At 42.8% G+C, this 13,510-nt stretch overlaps 1 protein-coding gene across 3 annotated transcripts in view; it reads right to left on the bottom strand.

The window, feature by feature from the left end:
* The window catches only part of TBC1D14 (TBC1 domain family member 14), a 65,600-nt gene extending 52,303 nt beyond the window's left edge, over positions 1-13,297 (bottom strand). Inside the window, exons 1-2 of one of the 3 annotated variants that reach the window (XM_069014495.1) lie at positions 12,964-13,297; positions 6,811-7,555 (exon numbers count right to left, since the gene is read on the bottom strand). In XM_069014495.1, the coding sequence (XP_068870596.1) occupies positions 6,811-7,555; positions 12,964-13,006 (788 nt within the window). In that variant the 5' untranslated portion in view covers positions 13,007-13,297. The remainder of the gene's footprint in view (positions 1-6,810; positions 7,556-12,963) is intronic. The other 2 variants (XM_069014497.1, XM_069014494.1) reach the window with 2 other exon arrangements.
* Positions 13,298-13,510: the final 213 nt, after the last annotated feature.

Here is a 13,510-nt window from a genome sequence, read left to right as displayed (position 1 = left end):
CACCAGCCAGTATCAGACTTCTGTAATGCTTCCCACCAGCCACTAGAAAAGAAACATACACATTTTACCTGCTTTTAATAACTAGACCACATTAAGTCCTCACTGCACAGTTTTGTACCATTACTAAAAAACCTCCAAAACTTAAAGTATCACTGAGCAGATTTTCATTTAGCTTCCATAATGAACAAATAACTTCAACAAACCTCTTTGTTTAAAGTCTTGTACGTGCGAAACTGTTTCCAGTTACTCAACAGCAAAACAAAGATTTTAACTTACAAAAGCAACTTCCTTTTATTCTAAAGAGCCACATCTCAAAATTTAGTGAAAAGTTTAAGGAAGAACTAAAAGAATTGTAATTGTAAAGAGTTACATTATCCCACACATAAAGGGAAAATAAGGATTGCAATTAATTTAGATAGTTTCAGTTCAACACCTAGTGGAGAACAGGCCACATGACAAAGTTCAAAACTTCATACTGTGAGTAAGAAGACAGAAGTTCTGAAAACTGCATCATATAATTTTCAACCTTTATCAAAAGCAAACGCTGTTATCTTTGTAGAATTCCAACTTTTCACCTGTGGAAGACTTGCTTGGAGAGAGAATGTTTGTTTCAGAAAATCCTGCAGCTTTTCTTTTGTTTCACACAGAGCTGTGGTAGTAAATACAGGTGGGGAGAGGACCTTTAGTCTGTCAGTTCAAGTAGACAGAGTGGCTTTCAAATATGAACTATCCAAAATCACATTGTGCAGACTGAAGCACCCTTCAGATAAGTACAACTGAATGCCTCACAGGCTGCAGAAATACTGCCAGCATCCTCTGTTAAACAGATCCTCAGTGCCTGTGCTGCTTCCCACACCATAAAAGCATGAGCTTGTTTGCCCTCCTTTCTTCCCTGACCTTTTAGCTGCCTGTTATTGACAACAATTTGCTAGAAATGCACACAAATAAGGTAGCAGGGAAGAGAGGAAAGGACAAGAGGGAAGAACAAAACTGCCACCAAATTATTCTCTTCCCTCTGACAGGGCAGTGAATCCTGTGGAGCCAGGCAACTACAGCACTCAGGAGCCCAGCCCAAGTGTTGGGGTTTTTTAGGAGTTGTAGGGTTTTTTTCTGTTAAAGGAATTTCCCCCCATACTGTTACTAAGACAACAAATCGCTGGATACTTAAGAAAACAAAGAGCTACCCACTGGGGGTGGGGTGTGCCTGGCTACTCTTTTGTTTCACCTGGGTGTGGGGTCAGTTTGGTCTCGACGTCCAGAGAGAGAAGGAGCCTGCTTCTTCGGCTGTTTTTCCTCACTACTGGAGAAGCTCCGAGATCCCAAACCCGCCTTCCCGGCCCCGCTGGGAGCCGGGCCGTGGCCGCCCTGCCCTGCCGCTGCTTCGAGCCTTCGCTACGTTGTAGCCGTGCTCGCCCTGCCTGCCCAGACCTCCCGGGGAGGGTTCCCCGTTTGGATACACCTCATCGGCCACCCGGGATTTGTGCTCGTCCCTGCCGCTCCAGCCTGCCGTTCCAGCCTGCCGTTCCCGAGGGTCCGGCCGGACACCGGGATCAGCTGCCCAGGGGTTTGTGAAGCCTTTGTCCCATCCCTTCCCAGGATCCCAGGGCACCAGTGCCGCGTGCTCCCCGAGCTCGCTCCGGAGCGCCCCCTGCAGCCGCGGGGGAGCCATCGCACCTGCCCTGCTCACCGGGAGCCGCCAGCGCCCCTGCTGGCTGCGAGCGGAACTGCACCCGAGGGGAAATAGCCTACAGCCGAGAAGGCTGGGACTGGGTTTGGGATTGTTTGCTGTTACTGCTGTAGTTATTGGTGTTTGTTTGCCTGGTTATACACATATAGATATATAATAGCAAAGAACTGTTATTCCTATTTCCCACATCTTTGCCTAAAAGCCCCCTTGATTTCAAAATTATAATAACTCGGAGGGAAGGGGGTTGCATCTGCCATTCCAAGGGAGGCTTCTGCCTTCCTTAGCAGACACCTGTCTTTCAAACCAAGACACCAAGGCAGGGAAGGCAAGCAGCCTGTGCTGGGTGGCTATGCAGGTTCCCTCCATCAGAGGCATGGTTTCTGGAGTCCTTCCCATCAGCTTCTGGCCAACTCCACCTGCAGCTCAGTTTGGTTTTATTCATTTGTGGTGAGAAGCAGTGAAGTTATATCTGCCCCCACAGCGCATCCAGCTCTTTCTGTTCCTCCTCCTACACGCTTCAGTCCTGTTCTCAGCCTGTCTCCTCCTGAACAGCCAATACTATAAGAGGCTTCACTGAACAGAAACTTGCATGGAAGAGGAGACAACATAATATCTAATAGATCAGTCAATTGCAATTATTTTCATAATTTTTCTTCCTTCCTGTGCTCAGTGAATTCCCATTTTTGGAGACATGAAAGCAGGAAATCAACACTACAATGCTCCTTGTCATTCTACCTCCCTTTTAGCACCAAAATTAATGAAGCACAATAAGCTGTCCTCTCATTAAAAGCATTATGAAAGGGTCCTATTCATTAACACAGATGACTGATCTACTCCATAAATGGACCTAATTCCTAAATTCAGAACCACAAATTATGTGTGACCAGTAATCTCAAAACATGTATATACATATGTGATAAAAACATATTAAATTCACATGATTTCAGACTTAACACTGAAAGCAGTAGCTACTATTTTAAAATTAAAGACCTTTTTCTTATCAGATTACCAGTAAGGTCACAGCCTGGACTAGGTATGTGCTTCTGTGTATGGTATAGGATGCCAGTCCTGCTCCAGAAGCTTTCTCCCAGAAACACAGAGATTCTTTGCAAATAGTACAATGTAATGTTGTTCTTAAAGCCCTTTATTTCATGTGTAGGCCCTATGCTCCTGAGAGGTTTCCTGAGATCCAAATACTTAGAACACTTAGATCAGAAACTTCTAGGAGTAGCCTGAAAAGAAAGGAGATCCAGATTCCTGAAACAGACAATATCCATGCAGTGGACTAAGTAAAGACTTACGCTGCTTGTAATCCATTCAAATGAAACAAACTGCATGGCTTATTTTTAACTGTACATAGCCCTAATCCCTTTATGGTCACACTCCGTATAACCCTAAAAATCCTCGTTCTCACTCTCCAAAATGATAATTGGAAATGATAAATGAAAAGTGCAACTTCTGCAGTAAGATCACAACAGTTCTGATTCAGCAAAACTGTTTAAGACCCACACATTTTAAAAGTTTCAGCAGTACTGTGCAGAAGTAAAGTCCAAAGGTATAACTCTAACTCACACTACTCTGGGTCAATAAGGCAAAGGTGCAGACAAGCCAACTACTCTTTAGTCTCCCACCCAGTTACTTGCTCACACTAGTTTTCAAACCAAGTTCCTGCATATATTCAAATGAAGGAAATTAATTCCAACTCATGCTTACGTGAAAGACCTCTGGGCTTTTAAAGCTGATACAAGTGACACTTGAAAACAACCAACATGTCAGGTTTTTTTGTCAACAGTCAGCATTACAGCTGCTTTCAGAAGCAATAATCCATTTTCATACACCAACCTGGAGCCTAATGAGAGCACTGTACCTGTGGTGCCTTAAGCTCTTTCAAGAGGAAAGCTGTGCGTAAGCAAGAAAGCGGCCTCTTTCTCACTTTGGATCTTCCTGCCCACACCCAAAGATGCACCCAACAGCCTGAGGAAACAACCAGACCTTTTGGATACTCAAACTGCTGAAGAAACAAACTGAGCCAGAGAAACAGTCTTCACCACAGTGCTCAGGAAGGCAAGGCAGGAGCACTCCACTCTCAAGTGATCTTGAAGATGCGAGGACTGAAGGAAATGAGCCAACAAGGTTTCTTTTTCTTTGATATCTTCTACAACTAGTTTTGTAAATGCAGTCTCAAACCAACACTTCATAACACACCACAGAACTGACACAGAACACGCAACCTTGTGCACAGTACTCATGCACACGTGCATATAGTCTCAAAAGGAAAAATAAATGTACAGAATGCCAAAAAATAACTTTATATTCTAAAGCAAGTACTTCTCTAACCATTTTCTTGATACCGCAGAAGATTTACCCCTAACTGATATGTAAGTAGCTTAAGCACATGTGACCAAGCACTGAAGGCATCTAATTATTGTCAGCATTATCTCTACAGATAGCCACAAATCTTAACTGACGTGTCAAGGCCAAATTTACTCTCGATAAGATCAGAGAAACTAACACATCCTCAGAGGCCAGGCGGGGTTCCATACAAGCACAAGTGCCATTTCAAGAAGCAAGGTTTCTCCCTTTTACCAAATATCAATAACCTGTGCAAAAAATTAAGCTGACTCATCTTCGCTCTCAGTGGTTCCAACCTGTATCCTATTACCCAGAGAAGCACTCAAAGAGCTAAACCTGCAGATTAAGGCCAAGTCCCTCCACTGCAGCCTTACACCATGACCACTGGGCTGCTGGAAGGCTGTGTACAAAGCACTCAGGGTTCATTCTTCCATGTTGTACACAAGTGTGACAGCCACTGACCAAACCCAAGGCAATTTGACTTTCTCCTGCCACTATTCACCCTTGGTTCTCTAAAGTGAAATTTATGCACTTAACCTGCGAGACTGAATCTCAACTGAAACTCCTTTCAGCACCGAGTGCAATGCTAAGAACACACTCCTTTCTAGGACTTTGTTTACCCACCACTGCAGCACTTGCAACAAACTGCTTTAGGAAGCTCCCTCTCAGCAAGCTGGTCTTTAGCAATACTAAACAAAACACCTCCTCTTCATCTCACACTGCACAAAAACCCCAGTGCAGAGCACAGGGTGAGCTGGGTAGGAAGGCCTCTAGAAAGCAGCTAGTTTCAAACAATACACTGCAAGGCCCAGGTTCATTTACTTCAGTTTAAGCCCTGGGAATCCAAGGAGCCCACAGGAACTCCAGGGAACAGGGAGTTTTCAACCCCTTGGATGGCAGATTACAAATACCAACAAAAACTAGCAACAGCATGTTTTGAACCTTAACAATGCTGACAGCATAAATATAGATAGTACTCCCTGTGGCACAGAACAACCTCCAAGGCTCCCTGCTTGTTCAATACCTTGTGAAACTCACCACCAGGTCTCATGACATGAAACAGATGCATAAAACATGGGGGTGTGGTGTGCAAGTACAGACAAAAAGTGGGCAGCTCTTGTTTCCAAAACAGAACAGGAAGTGGATGCCAAAGAGAAGAATATTCAAGGTCAAGTTACAGACTGAGCACCTGGAACTTCAAAGCCGATCACCTAGTTTGAACTTAATCCTCATATTCTTACAATGACATCACCCAGTGACCAAGACTATCTGTTCTCCATTTAAAAGGCAATAATGACAGCCTTTGTTTCCTAGCATTCAATGTACCTGCAAAGATTCAGGTTAAAAAGCTCAGTCTGGTGAGTACTACAGTTTCTGCAACACTGGTAAAACCTCCACAGACTACAGTGGAACAGAATTTGGACAGATGGCTTTGCTTTGTTGGATAAGAAAAGTTGAGAGGTGGTTAAACATCCTACTCTGAGCAGGGTCTAAATGTGCCTGTTCCACTGTGCTCCCTCCAGGCTGAAGGACAGCATTTGTTTGAGTTAGCAGTTGTACTACCAGAATGGGTAACAAAAGTTCATGCTTTGAAGTACCAAGAAGCCTCCTGCTTTAGAATTAAGTCTGGTTCCATGGCAACAAACAGACAAGGGTCCACAAAAGCATCAGCACCTCAAACATGACTGATGACTGGAGCTCTGTGCACAGTACTTTAACCTAAGAATAAAAATCAACAAAGGCTTCAGCCAGTTTAGTAGGTCTAAACAAACTGATTCTCTTAAGCTTTGCAAATAAGGCAGCCTTTCAAAGAATGATGTTTGCCAATTCTTGATGCATTTTATTAGCCTACTTGTCTCACACAAAAAAAAATTACATGAGGAAAAATAGATTAGCTGAAGCCATGTACAAAACAGGTTATATACAGCCAACTCTGCTCGATGTCTAAAATTTCTTTCTAGAACAATTTCTCTAAAATATATCACACTTCAAATATCATAACTTAGGAGACATTATGAAGCCCTTACATAACTTAAAAAAAGAGAACCCACCAGCAAACAACTCAATCCCCCAGAAACCAATTAGTCCTTTTTCCCATTCCCCACTTCCCTGCGGGAACCTTATCGTTCATACAAGGGCCACATTTAGAAACTGCATTGGGTGGCCAATATTATCATTTCAACAAGTGGGTGACACAATGTCAGATGTTTTCATTCCATACAAAAATTAAGGAAAAGGCTATTAAAAAAAACAGTAACTGAGATTTGGAAACAAGAGTAGTCACACCAAGTGTTTGTAAAGTATTTGTATTTTAAGCTTCATACCCTTAGAATGATCAATAAAATATCCCATGACTACTAAACTATTTATGAATCCTCAGCTGTCAAAGCTCTTTAATACAGGTATGGGTCCTACCTATATTCATCTATTTACGTGACACAAGATTAAGGACCTTGGCCAAAATCACAAAAGATATCACTGGAGAAGCCACTGTTCAGAAGAAAAAAGACCTTGTTCAGAAATCCTTTTACTGCAATGTAGAAGGACTCTTCCAAGATTTAAGATGCTTCCATAAATCATAAACATAATATAGAGTAGGATGCAGAGCCTTAGTCCCCAGCAATATTTGCCTATTTACTCAGAAAAAAAATGTTAATACCAATCTACATTAAAACAGCAAGCTATTACATCTTTCAAAGCACAATATCAAACAAGACCTTTCTCCTAAGATCTTACATAATCTGTTAAAATATATTTTATGGAAACATTACCTGGCAAAGAAGTTTGTAAAAGGTCCCAGTATTTTCCGTTTACTGTCCACATCTGTCTCGTGACAATACTGCCGCTGGCTCTGGTCATTGCTCTCTTTAGTGGAATTCAGGGTAACATCCGAAAAGTGCGCCTCGTCAGTCTCGAGATCCACTATTGCACTTGAACTGCTTGTGACCACAAAGTCCAAAATGTCTTCATTGCTAACTGATAAAGTTGTTGACAGTTCTGTGCTAAGACTAGACACACTACAAACAGAGATATCATCACTTCGATTTAGAGTTTTTGAGGTTGGACTATAAAGTTTGACAGTGTCATACCCAGTTCTTGGGAAAGTCGAGGATTTTCGCACAGCGTGGTCATGCTCAGCAGTCAGTGAATGTGGAGGCACATATGGTGGCAGTGCACAAGCACTCTGAAAAGCCCTGTCAGGCACGAGTTCAGGTTCTGATTGCTTTCTCTTCACATTCAACACACTGCAGTGAACAGGCTCTGGATTTCCTATTTCTAGAGTTGGAATACCAGAATCCACTGATTTAAGGCTATGACAATCTTCTAAAGCACTGGACAGCTGGCCAGGTCCATATTCAGGCAACGAGAGATGTCTCAGGGTCCCAGAATTCAAGTTTTGAAGGCCCTGGATACTGCTGCCCACTCTTGAATCCAGAATTCCCACGAAGGTCAAACCATTTAAAGAGTTTAAAGAGTTGGATAAATTTGCATCAGTTGTCTTGGCCCAGCTGGTAACTGGTTAAAAAGAAAGAAAAGATTATGAGTTTGCTGGAGGGTCATGGTTTGTCCTCGACTGTTTGTTTGGTAGGGTTGGCTTTTTTTCCATGGTTGTTTCTTGGTTTTGTTTCTTGGTTTGTTTTTTTAATACACTCAGTCCTGTCTTAATTTAGGCTTTTAATTAAAAATTATTTGTCTTCTCTTGCACATGATTACCATCCCTTCCCCCAGCTTGAACAACCAGGACAATGGCAACTTAAATTAGGCTTCTAGAAAATGTCAAGCATGAAAAGCTTTTCATAAGCAGTTTGTGTGCCCACATTTGCTTCTTACACATCTCCTAAGAGCAAAACTATATACTATAAAACCTGCAGTATTTTAAGGTTCCCTGTCAATATTGAGACAAATATATGAAATTTATTTTTATACAGTCATAAATTCATATTTGCTGATGTCAGAGGGCTACAAAACTTGTTTCCATACACTTAGACCAGATTCAGAAGTGTTCATTTAAACAGAATTTCTCAGCATTCCTGGAAACCATAAAACTGATAACAAATTCGTCACAAAAGAGAATGCATAATGTATCATTGTTGCATTAAGCAAGAGATGCAAAATCTGAACATCTATAAAGCTATCCATATAGTCAATGTTTTGACAAGACACATGATGCACTTCATCAGTGCATATACAGTAACAATGACATTTGCAAATACGGTGTATTTACTGCACTCAGGGACTGTGATCCTTCATCTTTGCAATATCCATGCAGGCTGTCACCCCATGGGCTCCCAGCAGGTCAGTTAATCCAGTCAGTGCCCCACTTCCAGTCAGAATCTGAATGGCCTGCAAAGTAAGGGCTGTCAAATAGGAGCTACAGGTTGGATGCACCAAACTCATTGGCAACTTTCATACACCTGGAACACCACCAGGAATACTACTCTGGCTTCCAGAACTGCTACTGACCCTTTAAACACTACATGATTATTAATACATTACACAGATCTTCTCTTTCCATATGAGTAGTTAAATTGTCTACAGCTCTTCTGAAGTTTGCAATGCGATTACTCTGCAGCAGTTGGCAGAACAAATATGCACATATTGCTTCAAGTTCTTCCCTCTGAAACACTCTGGGATAAGTGTGAATGAGCAAAGAACACTCCTTCCATCTTGCAAACAGACTGCTTTCTAGACAGATTTTTCTTCAGCTCATGAAGCCTGGTCTCCTGCTTCTGCTCTCCTACTCTCTCTCAGGAGTAGCACTTAATTAAAGGTGCCACTTGTTCTCTAGAAGGTCATCCCCACATTCTATTTTTAAAAAACAAATACAAACATACCCCAAAAGAAACCCCAAACTTCTCAATTTCAAACAGCAGTGAAAACTGTTGTCTCACAGAAGTTCTAAACCCCTGGTTAACATCACCTAAGCCCCACCAAACACCAGGGTGTGACACACAGTACATTCTTAGATCTGAGGACATCAACACACTTTGGCATTGTGATACCAACAGGCAGTGAGTGAGAGAAAACTCATTTCAAACATATCTCACTGGTCCAAACAGAAGTTTTTTCCACAAGTTTTCAGTCATGTGGAAAGTTCAGGAATCCAACTGTACTTTGTATACTATACTAAATCTTTAACTTACTACCCCAATGGTATTCGCTAGCAGATATGACACTCCAGTTCAATCCACTCCTACGCACAGACAAAAGTCAAGGAGAAACAACCCTGGATATTTCATCTTTCAGACTTCTTCAGAACTTTTTAACAGCCAACTATATGCTACCCATCCAAATCAATCAATGCACCAATTGCCTAATCTTCTGCGTAAGCAAGGTTTCAAGTGTATTGTTTTGACTAAAAAGCCTGTGAAGATGTACACTTTCCTTAAAGAGTTGCTATAGCAACTTTTTTTTTCATATTACCATGGTTTGAAAAGTTTACATCCCCTGCAATTAAAATGATGTCTTGAAATAGCTGGCACACCAACCATGTACATTATGAATTCTCTATTCATTAAATCAAAATTGTAAGGGCCAGCAAAAAACCAAGCAACCCTAAATAGCAATCCTTGAATGCAGGCAACAAACTATACTCAAGAAGTCAGCAATGATAGTTGAAGTATACAAATAAGACATAACATGGAGCATTAGGTATAATTACTGTTGTATACTGGGATCGCCTATTCTCAGACCTTCTTGCTTGAATTCACTTGTTTTTCTAATGTAATTCACTTGTTTTTCTAATGTAAGTCTGACTGTTTTCTTCTCCCTGTGCTCACCTTTATCCCTTCATATACATTACATTGCTCTTTAAATACACAGCTCACCCAGCCCCAATGTTACACTACAGCATATATACATACACACTTCAGAACAGCATGACCAAGGTGTTTGACATAAAAGAATTCAAACTTGTAAATGCATCTAGAAGGTGCAGTCCAGAAATCAAAACACAGAAATGTAATCTGTCAGGAACAGCTTTGATGATGTTTGAGTAAACAGTACAAGCATGTTCCTGTAATGAATTCCTCCCATGACTGCCTTCACTTCTGCTCCATGATTTTCCCAAGTAGCAGCCAGTCCTTAGTTTAATTGCACTGCTCTTCTCAACCAAGCTTACAAATAGTAAGCATTCAAGTGACCTTGGCAGAGGCAGTAACCACAGCAGCTCCAGAGGCCAAATACTGTAAACAAAAGAGTTTAAAAAAAAGGTGAAAATAAAATTCCACGCTGGCTTCTGAAGCTATTTTAACTTGGCTTGTATTTTTTCAAGCAATAAATTTAACAGGAAGAGATCCTTTAAACGGGCAACCAGCAAATGCAGAAGTATACAACACTACAGCTTGCTGGAGCAAATTACGCAACATCAAGCTACAAAGGTTTTACACAGTTCAGCGAAACTGTGGGAGGCTTTGAAGTGTACCCGTCAAAGGCTTTAAATGAAAACTTGAGATGCAATCAGCTGTCAAGGATACACATGAGAACTTGATTCATTCTGTGTTAGGTTGTTGTAGGATTGTTTTTAAGGATGAAGTGATATTTATACTCTGTTTTATCTGCCTCACTGGTAAGTGCAAAATCTGACAATTGATGTCAAATATTCTGTCGTGCTCCAATGCCAGCTTCTTTCCATAAAGCATTTATTAACATAATGTTGAAACATTATCATCTGAGTATTATAAACTATTGAGAAATAGCATGCAACTTAATCCCCATTGTTTATTTAAATATATTATGATCTAAATAAAATCGATATTTGTAAAGTCTTAACATGTATGTCTTATAGAGAACATGATCTCATAAGAGTGAGCATTCCACGAGAGATAACAAGGCAAAGGGAGTTAGGAAAATACAGCCAAGGTCACAAGTGGTGATGAGAGAGCAGGTAGCTACTATTTACTCATTAACACTTCCAACTTAAGTGCTAAGGACAAAGACAGTTTTGTAGCCAGGTTCAAAATTAACATCAGGACACAACTATTCACACAAAGGGCAGCTAAACTGTGCAACTCCTTGTCACAGAACACATGGATGCCAGAAATTTACATGTAAGCTTGGGAATAAAAATCCACTGATGATTCCTAAACAAAAAGAAACTCAGAAAGTCTCTAAATTGCAAGTGTCAGAACTTCATGAAAACATCAACATACATTAGTTCTGCTTTCAGGCCCTCTCCTGGGTAATTTTTTCTCTGACAGGTGGAGTTTTGATCTTTCTCACTAGGGCTGTCCATAGGGCCTCACATTCCCCAAATTCTGATCACAGCATGTAAGAAGGCATGCTCTGACAATAACCAGAGGCTTTAAAACAGATTTTGGCTTTGCATACCACTCAGCCACACAGAGGAAACAAGTCATATTTGATTATAATTTCTAAGATTTACAATAAATGGCTTTTTAACCATTTTGATATAAAAGTTAAAGAAAGATAACAGCAATGCGAAACCATTAGAGTACAACCAAAACAGAAAGATGCCAACTCAAGGCCCATTATTCCAAGTTTGTTATGAGTTATGATACAATTTAGGCAAGCAACAAGACTAAGACAACAATTTGCAAAACAGGCTTTATATTTTCTTGCCTCACAGGAATGAGAAGAGGAATGGTTACACATACTGCTCAGTTCTCAAACAGTTAACATCACAATTTATATCACACACCTTATCTCTACAACACTTAACCTCTGCCAGCATTTTTTCTTAAGTCTTTAAGAACAAATAATTTCTTAAATTACAAAGTTGCAACTTTTTTTTCCTCCTAAAATATTTTTTTTTAGATTAATGGTTTATATTCTCCATGCGTTTAACAATATTTTTGTTGCATGTACCAAGAAACACGTTGGTGTTATCAAGTGCAGCTTTGGGTGATCTTGGTGCACAAGAGCATCAAACTCAGTTTTATTAAAGATTTCTTGGTCCCGTTTGTTTACGTGCCCGTTCTAACAGCCACAGCATTGCCAACAGTGAAGAACTCCTGAAGCTACAAAAAGTCTGCCTTTAAACAAAAATATAAGATACAGCAATCAAGGCTACCTTTGTAAGTACAGCTGAAACTTTACCGGCAAAAATAAAAGAAACCAGTGGGGAATTTTTTTTTTTTTTTTTCAATTAAGGTGATTGTTATCTAACTCTCAGCTGGTGACCTTTTAGAAAGACCCTTTAGAGCTTTACAAATCTGGCTTCTGAGTGGAGTGCTCGGAGAACAATTATAAGTAAGCCATTCACTGCTTTTCGACTGTTTTTGCTCCGTCAGGCAGGCAATACAAACAAGCTACAGTGCTCTTCTAAAGCCTCTGCTCCAGAAGCAGTTTACACGGCTTTTTCTCTCCCCACACCATTATTACTTAAAACTCTGTGAACCATACTAAATTAGCAGCAGCGTCAGGAGAACTTCAGCTATCGTGAGATGTAGTTTTGTTTGGTCCTTGGGAATTGCCTGGGAGAGTTCGACTAGAACAGACGCAGCGAGATTAAAGTTTCTTCCTTCTCACGGGCTGAGCCCGACTCGCTCTGCGAAGGTTTCCGAGCTGGCGGCCTTCGCTTACAAAACAACCCAAAGAAACTAAAACAAAAAACAAAACAAAACAAAACAAAACAAAACAAAACAAAAAAAAAAGAGCCACGACCAAAGCCTTCAGGAAGCAGCGCTCACTCTTTTCCGCGGTCTTTAACCCACTCGGTGAACACTCCGACGGCTCAGCCCACCTGCTCCTCTTAACTTTTTAAGGTGGCCATAGCCAGGCAAGTCAGTAGCCGCAGCCAGCGCGGCCCCGGCGAGCCCCTCGGTGCTGAGGCTGCTCCCGCCTGCCCGGCACGTCCCCGGGCTCTGCCCCTCACACCAACAGGTACCACCAACACCCCTAGCCCCGGCAGGGCTGCGCCGCCGCCCGAGCGGGAAGAGCCCCGAGGAGCCCAGACACCTCACCGGGGTAGCGCTGCCCTCCGTCGCTCTCGTCACGCTGGGCCATGCCCGACCCGCCCCACAGCCGCTGCTGCGGGACTAGGAAGCGGCCGGCGGCTGCGGCGGGCGGTCCATGTCGCTGCTCTCCGCTCCCCGCGGAGCAGCGCCAGGTTCAGCGCGGCTGAGGCGGAGCAGCCACCCCTTGCCGGGCGCCCCCTTGGCGCGGCGCGGGGCCTCCCATGGCGCCGGCGGCGCACACCTGGCTGCGGGACAGGTGCCGGGTTCCTCCGGCGATGCTCCAACCCCCGCGGCTCAGGCTCCTCCCGCGTCGCTGCCCCTGCCCGGCGGGGGAAGCACCGCCCGCCGGGGAAGGGAACGCCTGCGCGGAGGGGAGCGAGGGGCGGCCGCTGGGCGCCATTTTAAATCGCCTCGGCGCCCACGGAGCGGCGGTTGTGGTGCCTGCTTAGCCCCGGAGAGGCGGCGCCCCGGGAGTGGGGCTGAGGGTGCTGGTTCCGAGGAGCCCCTGGACCGGAGGGAAGCGGGGCTGTGGCTGAGGGCGCTCATTCCGAGG

Source organism: Aphelocoma coerulescens, chromosome 4 (assembly GCF_041296385.1).
Source record: "Aphelocoma coerulescens isolate FSJ_1873_10779 chromosome 4, UR_Acoe_1.0, whole genome shotgun sequence".
In the NCBI taxonomy this organism is placed as follows: domain Eukaryota; kingdom Metazoa; phylum Chordata; class Aves; order Passeriformes; family Corvidae; genus Aphelocoma; species Aphelocoma coerulescens.
This window is presented reverse-complemented; position numbering and strand designations above follow the sequence as displayed.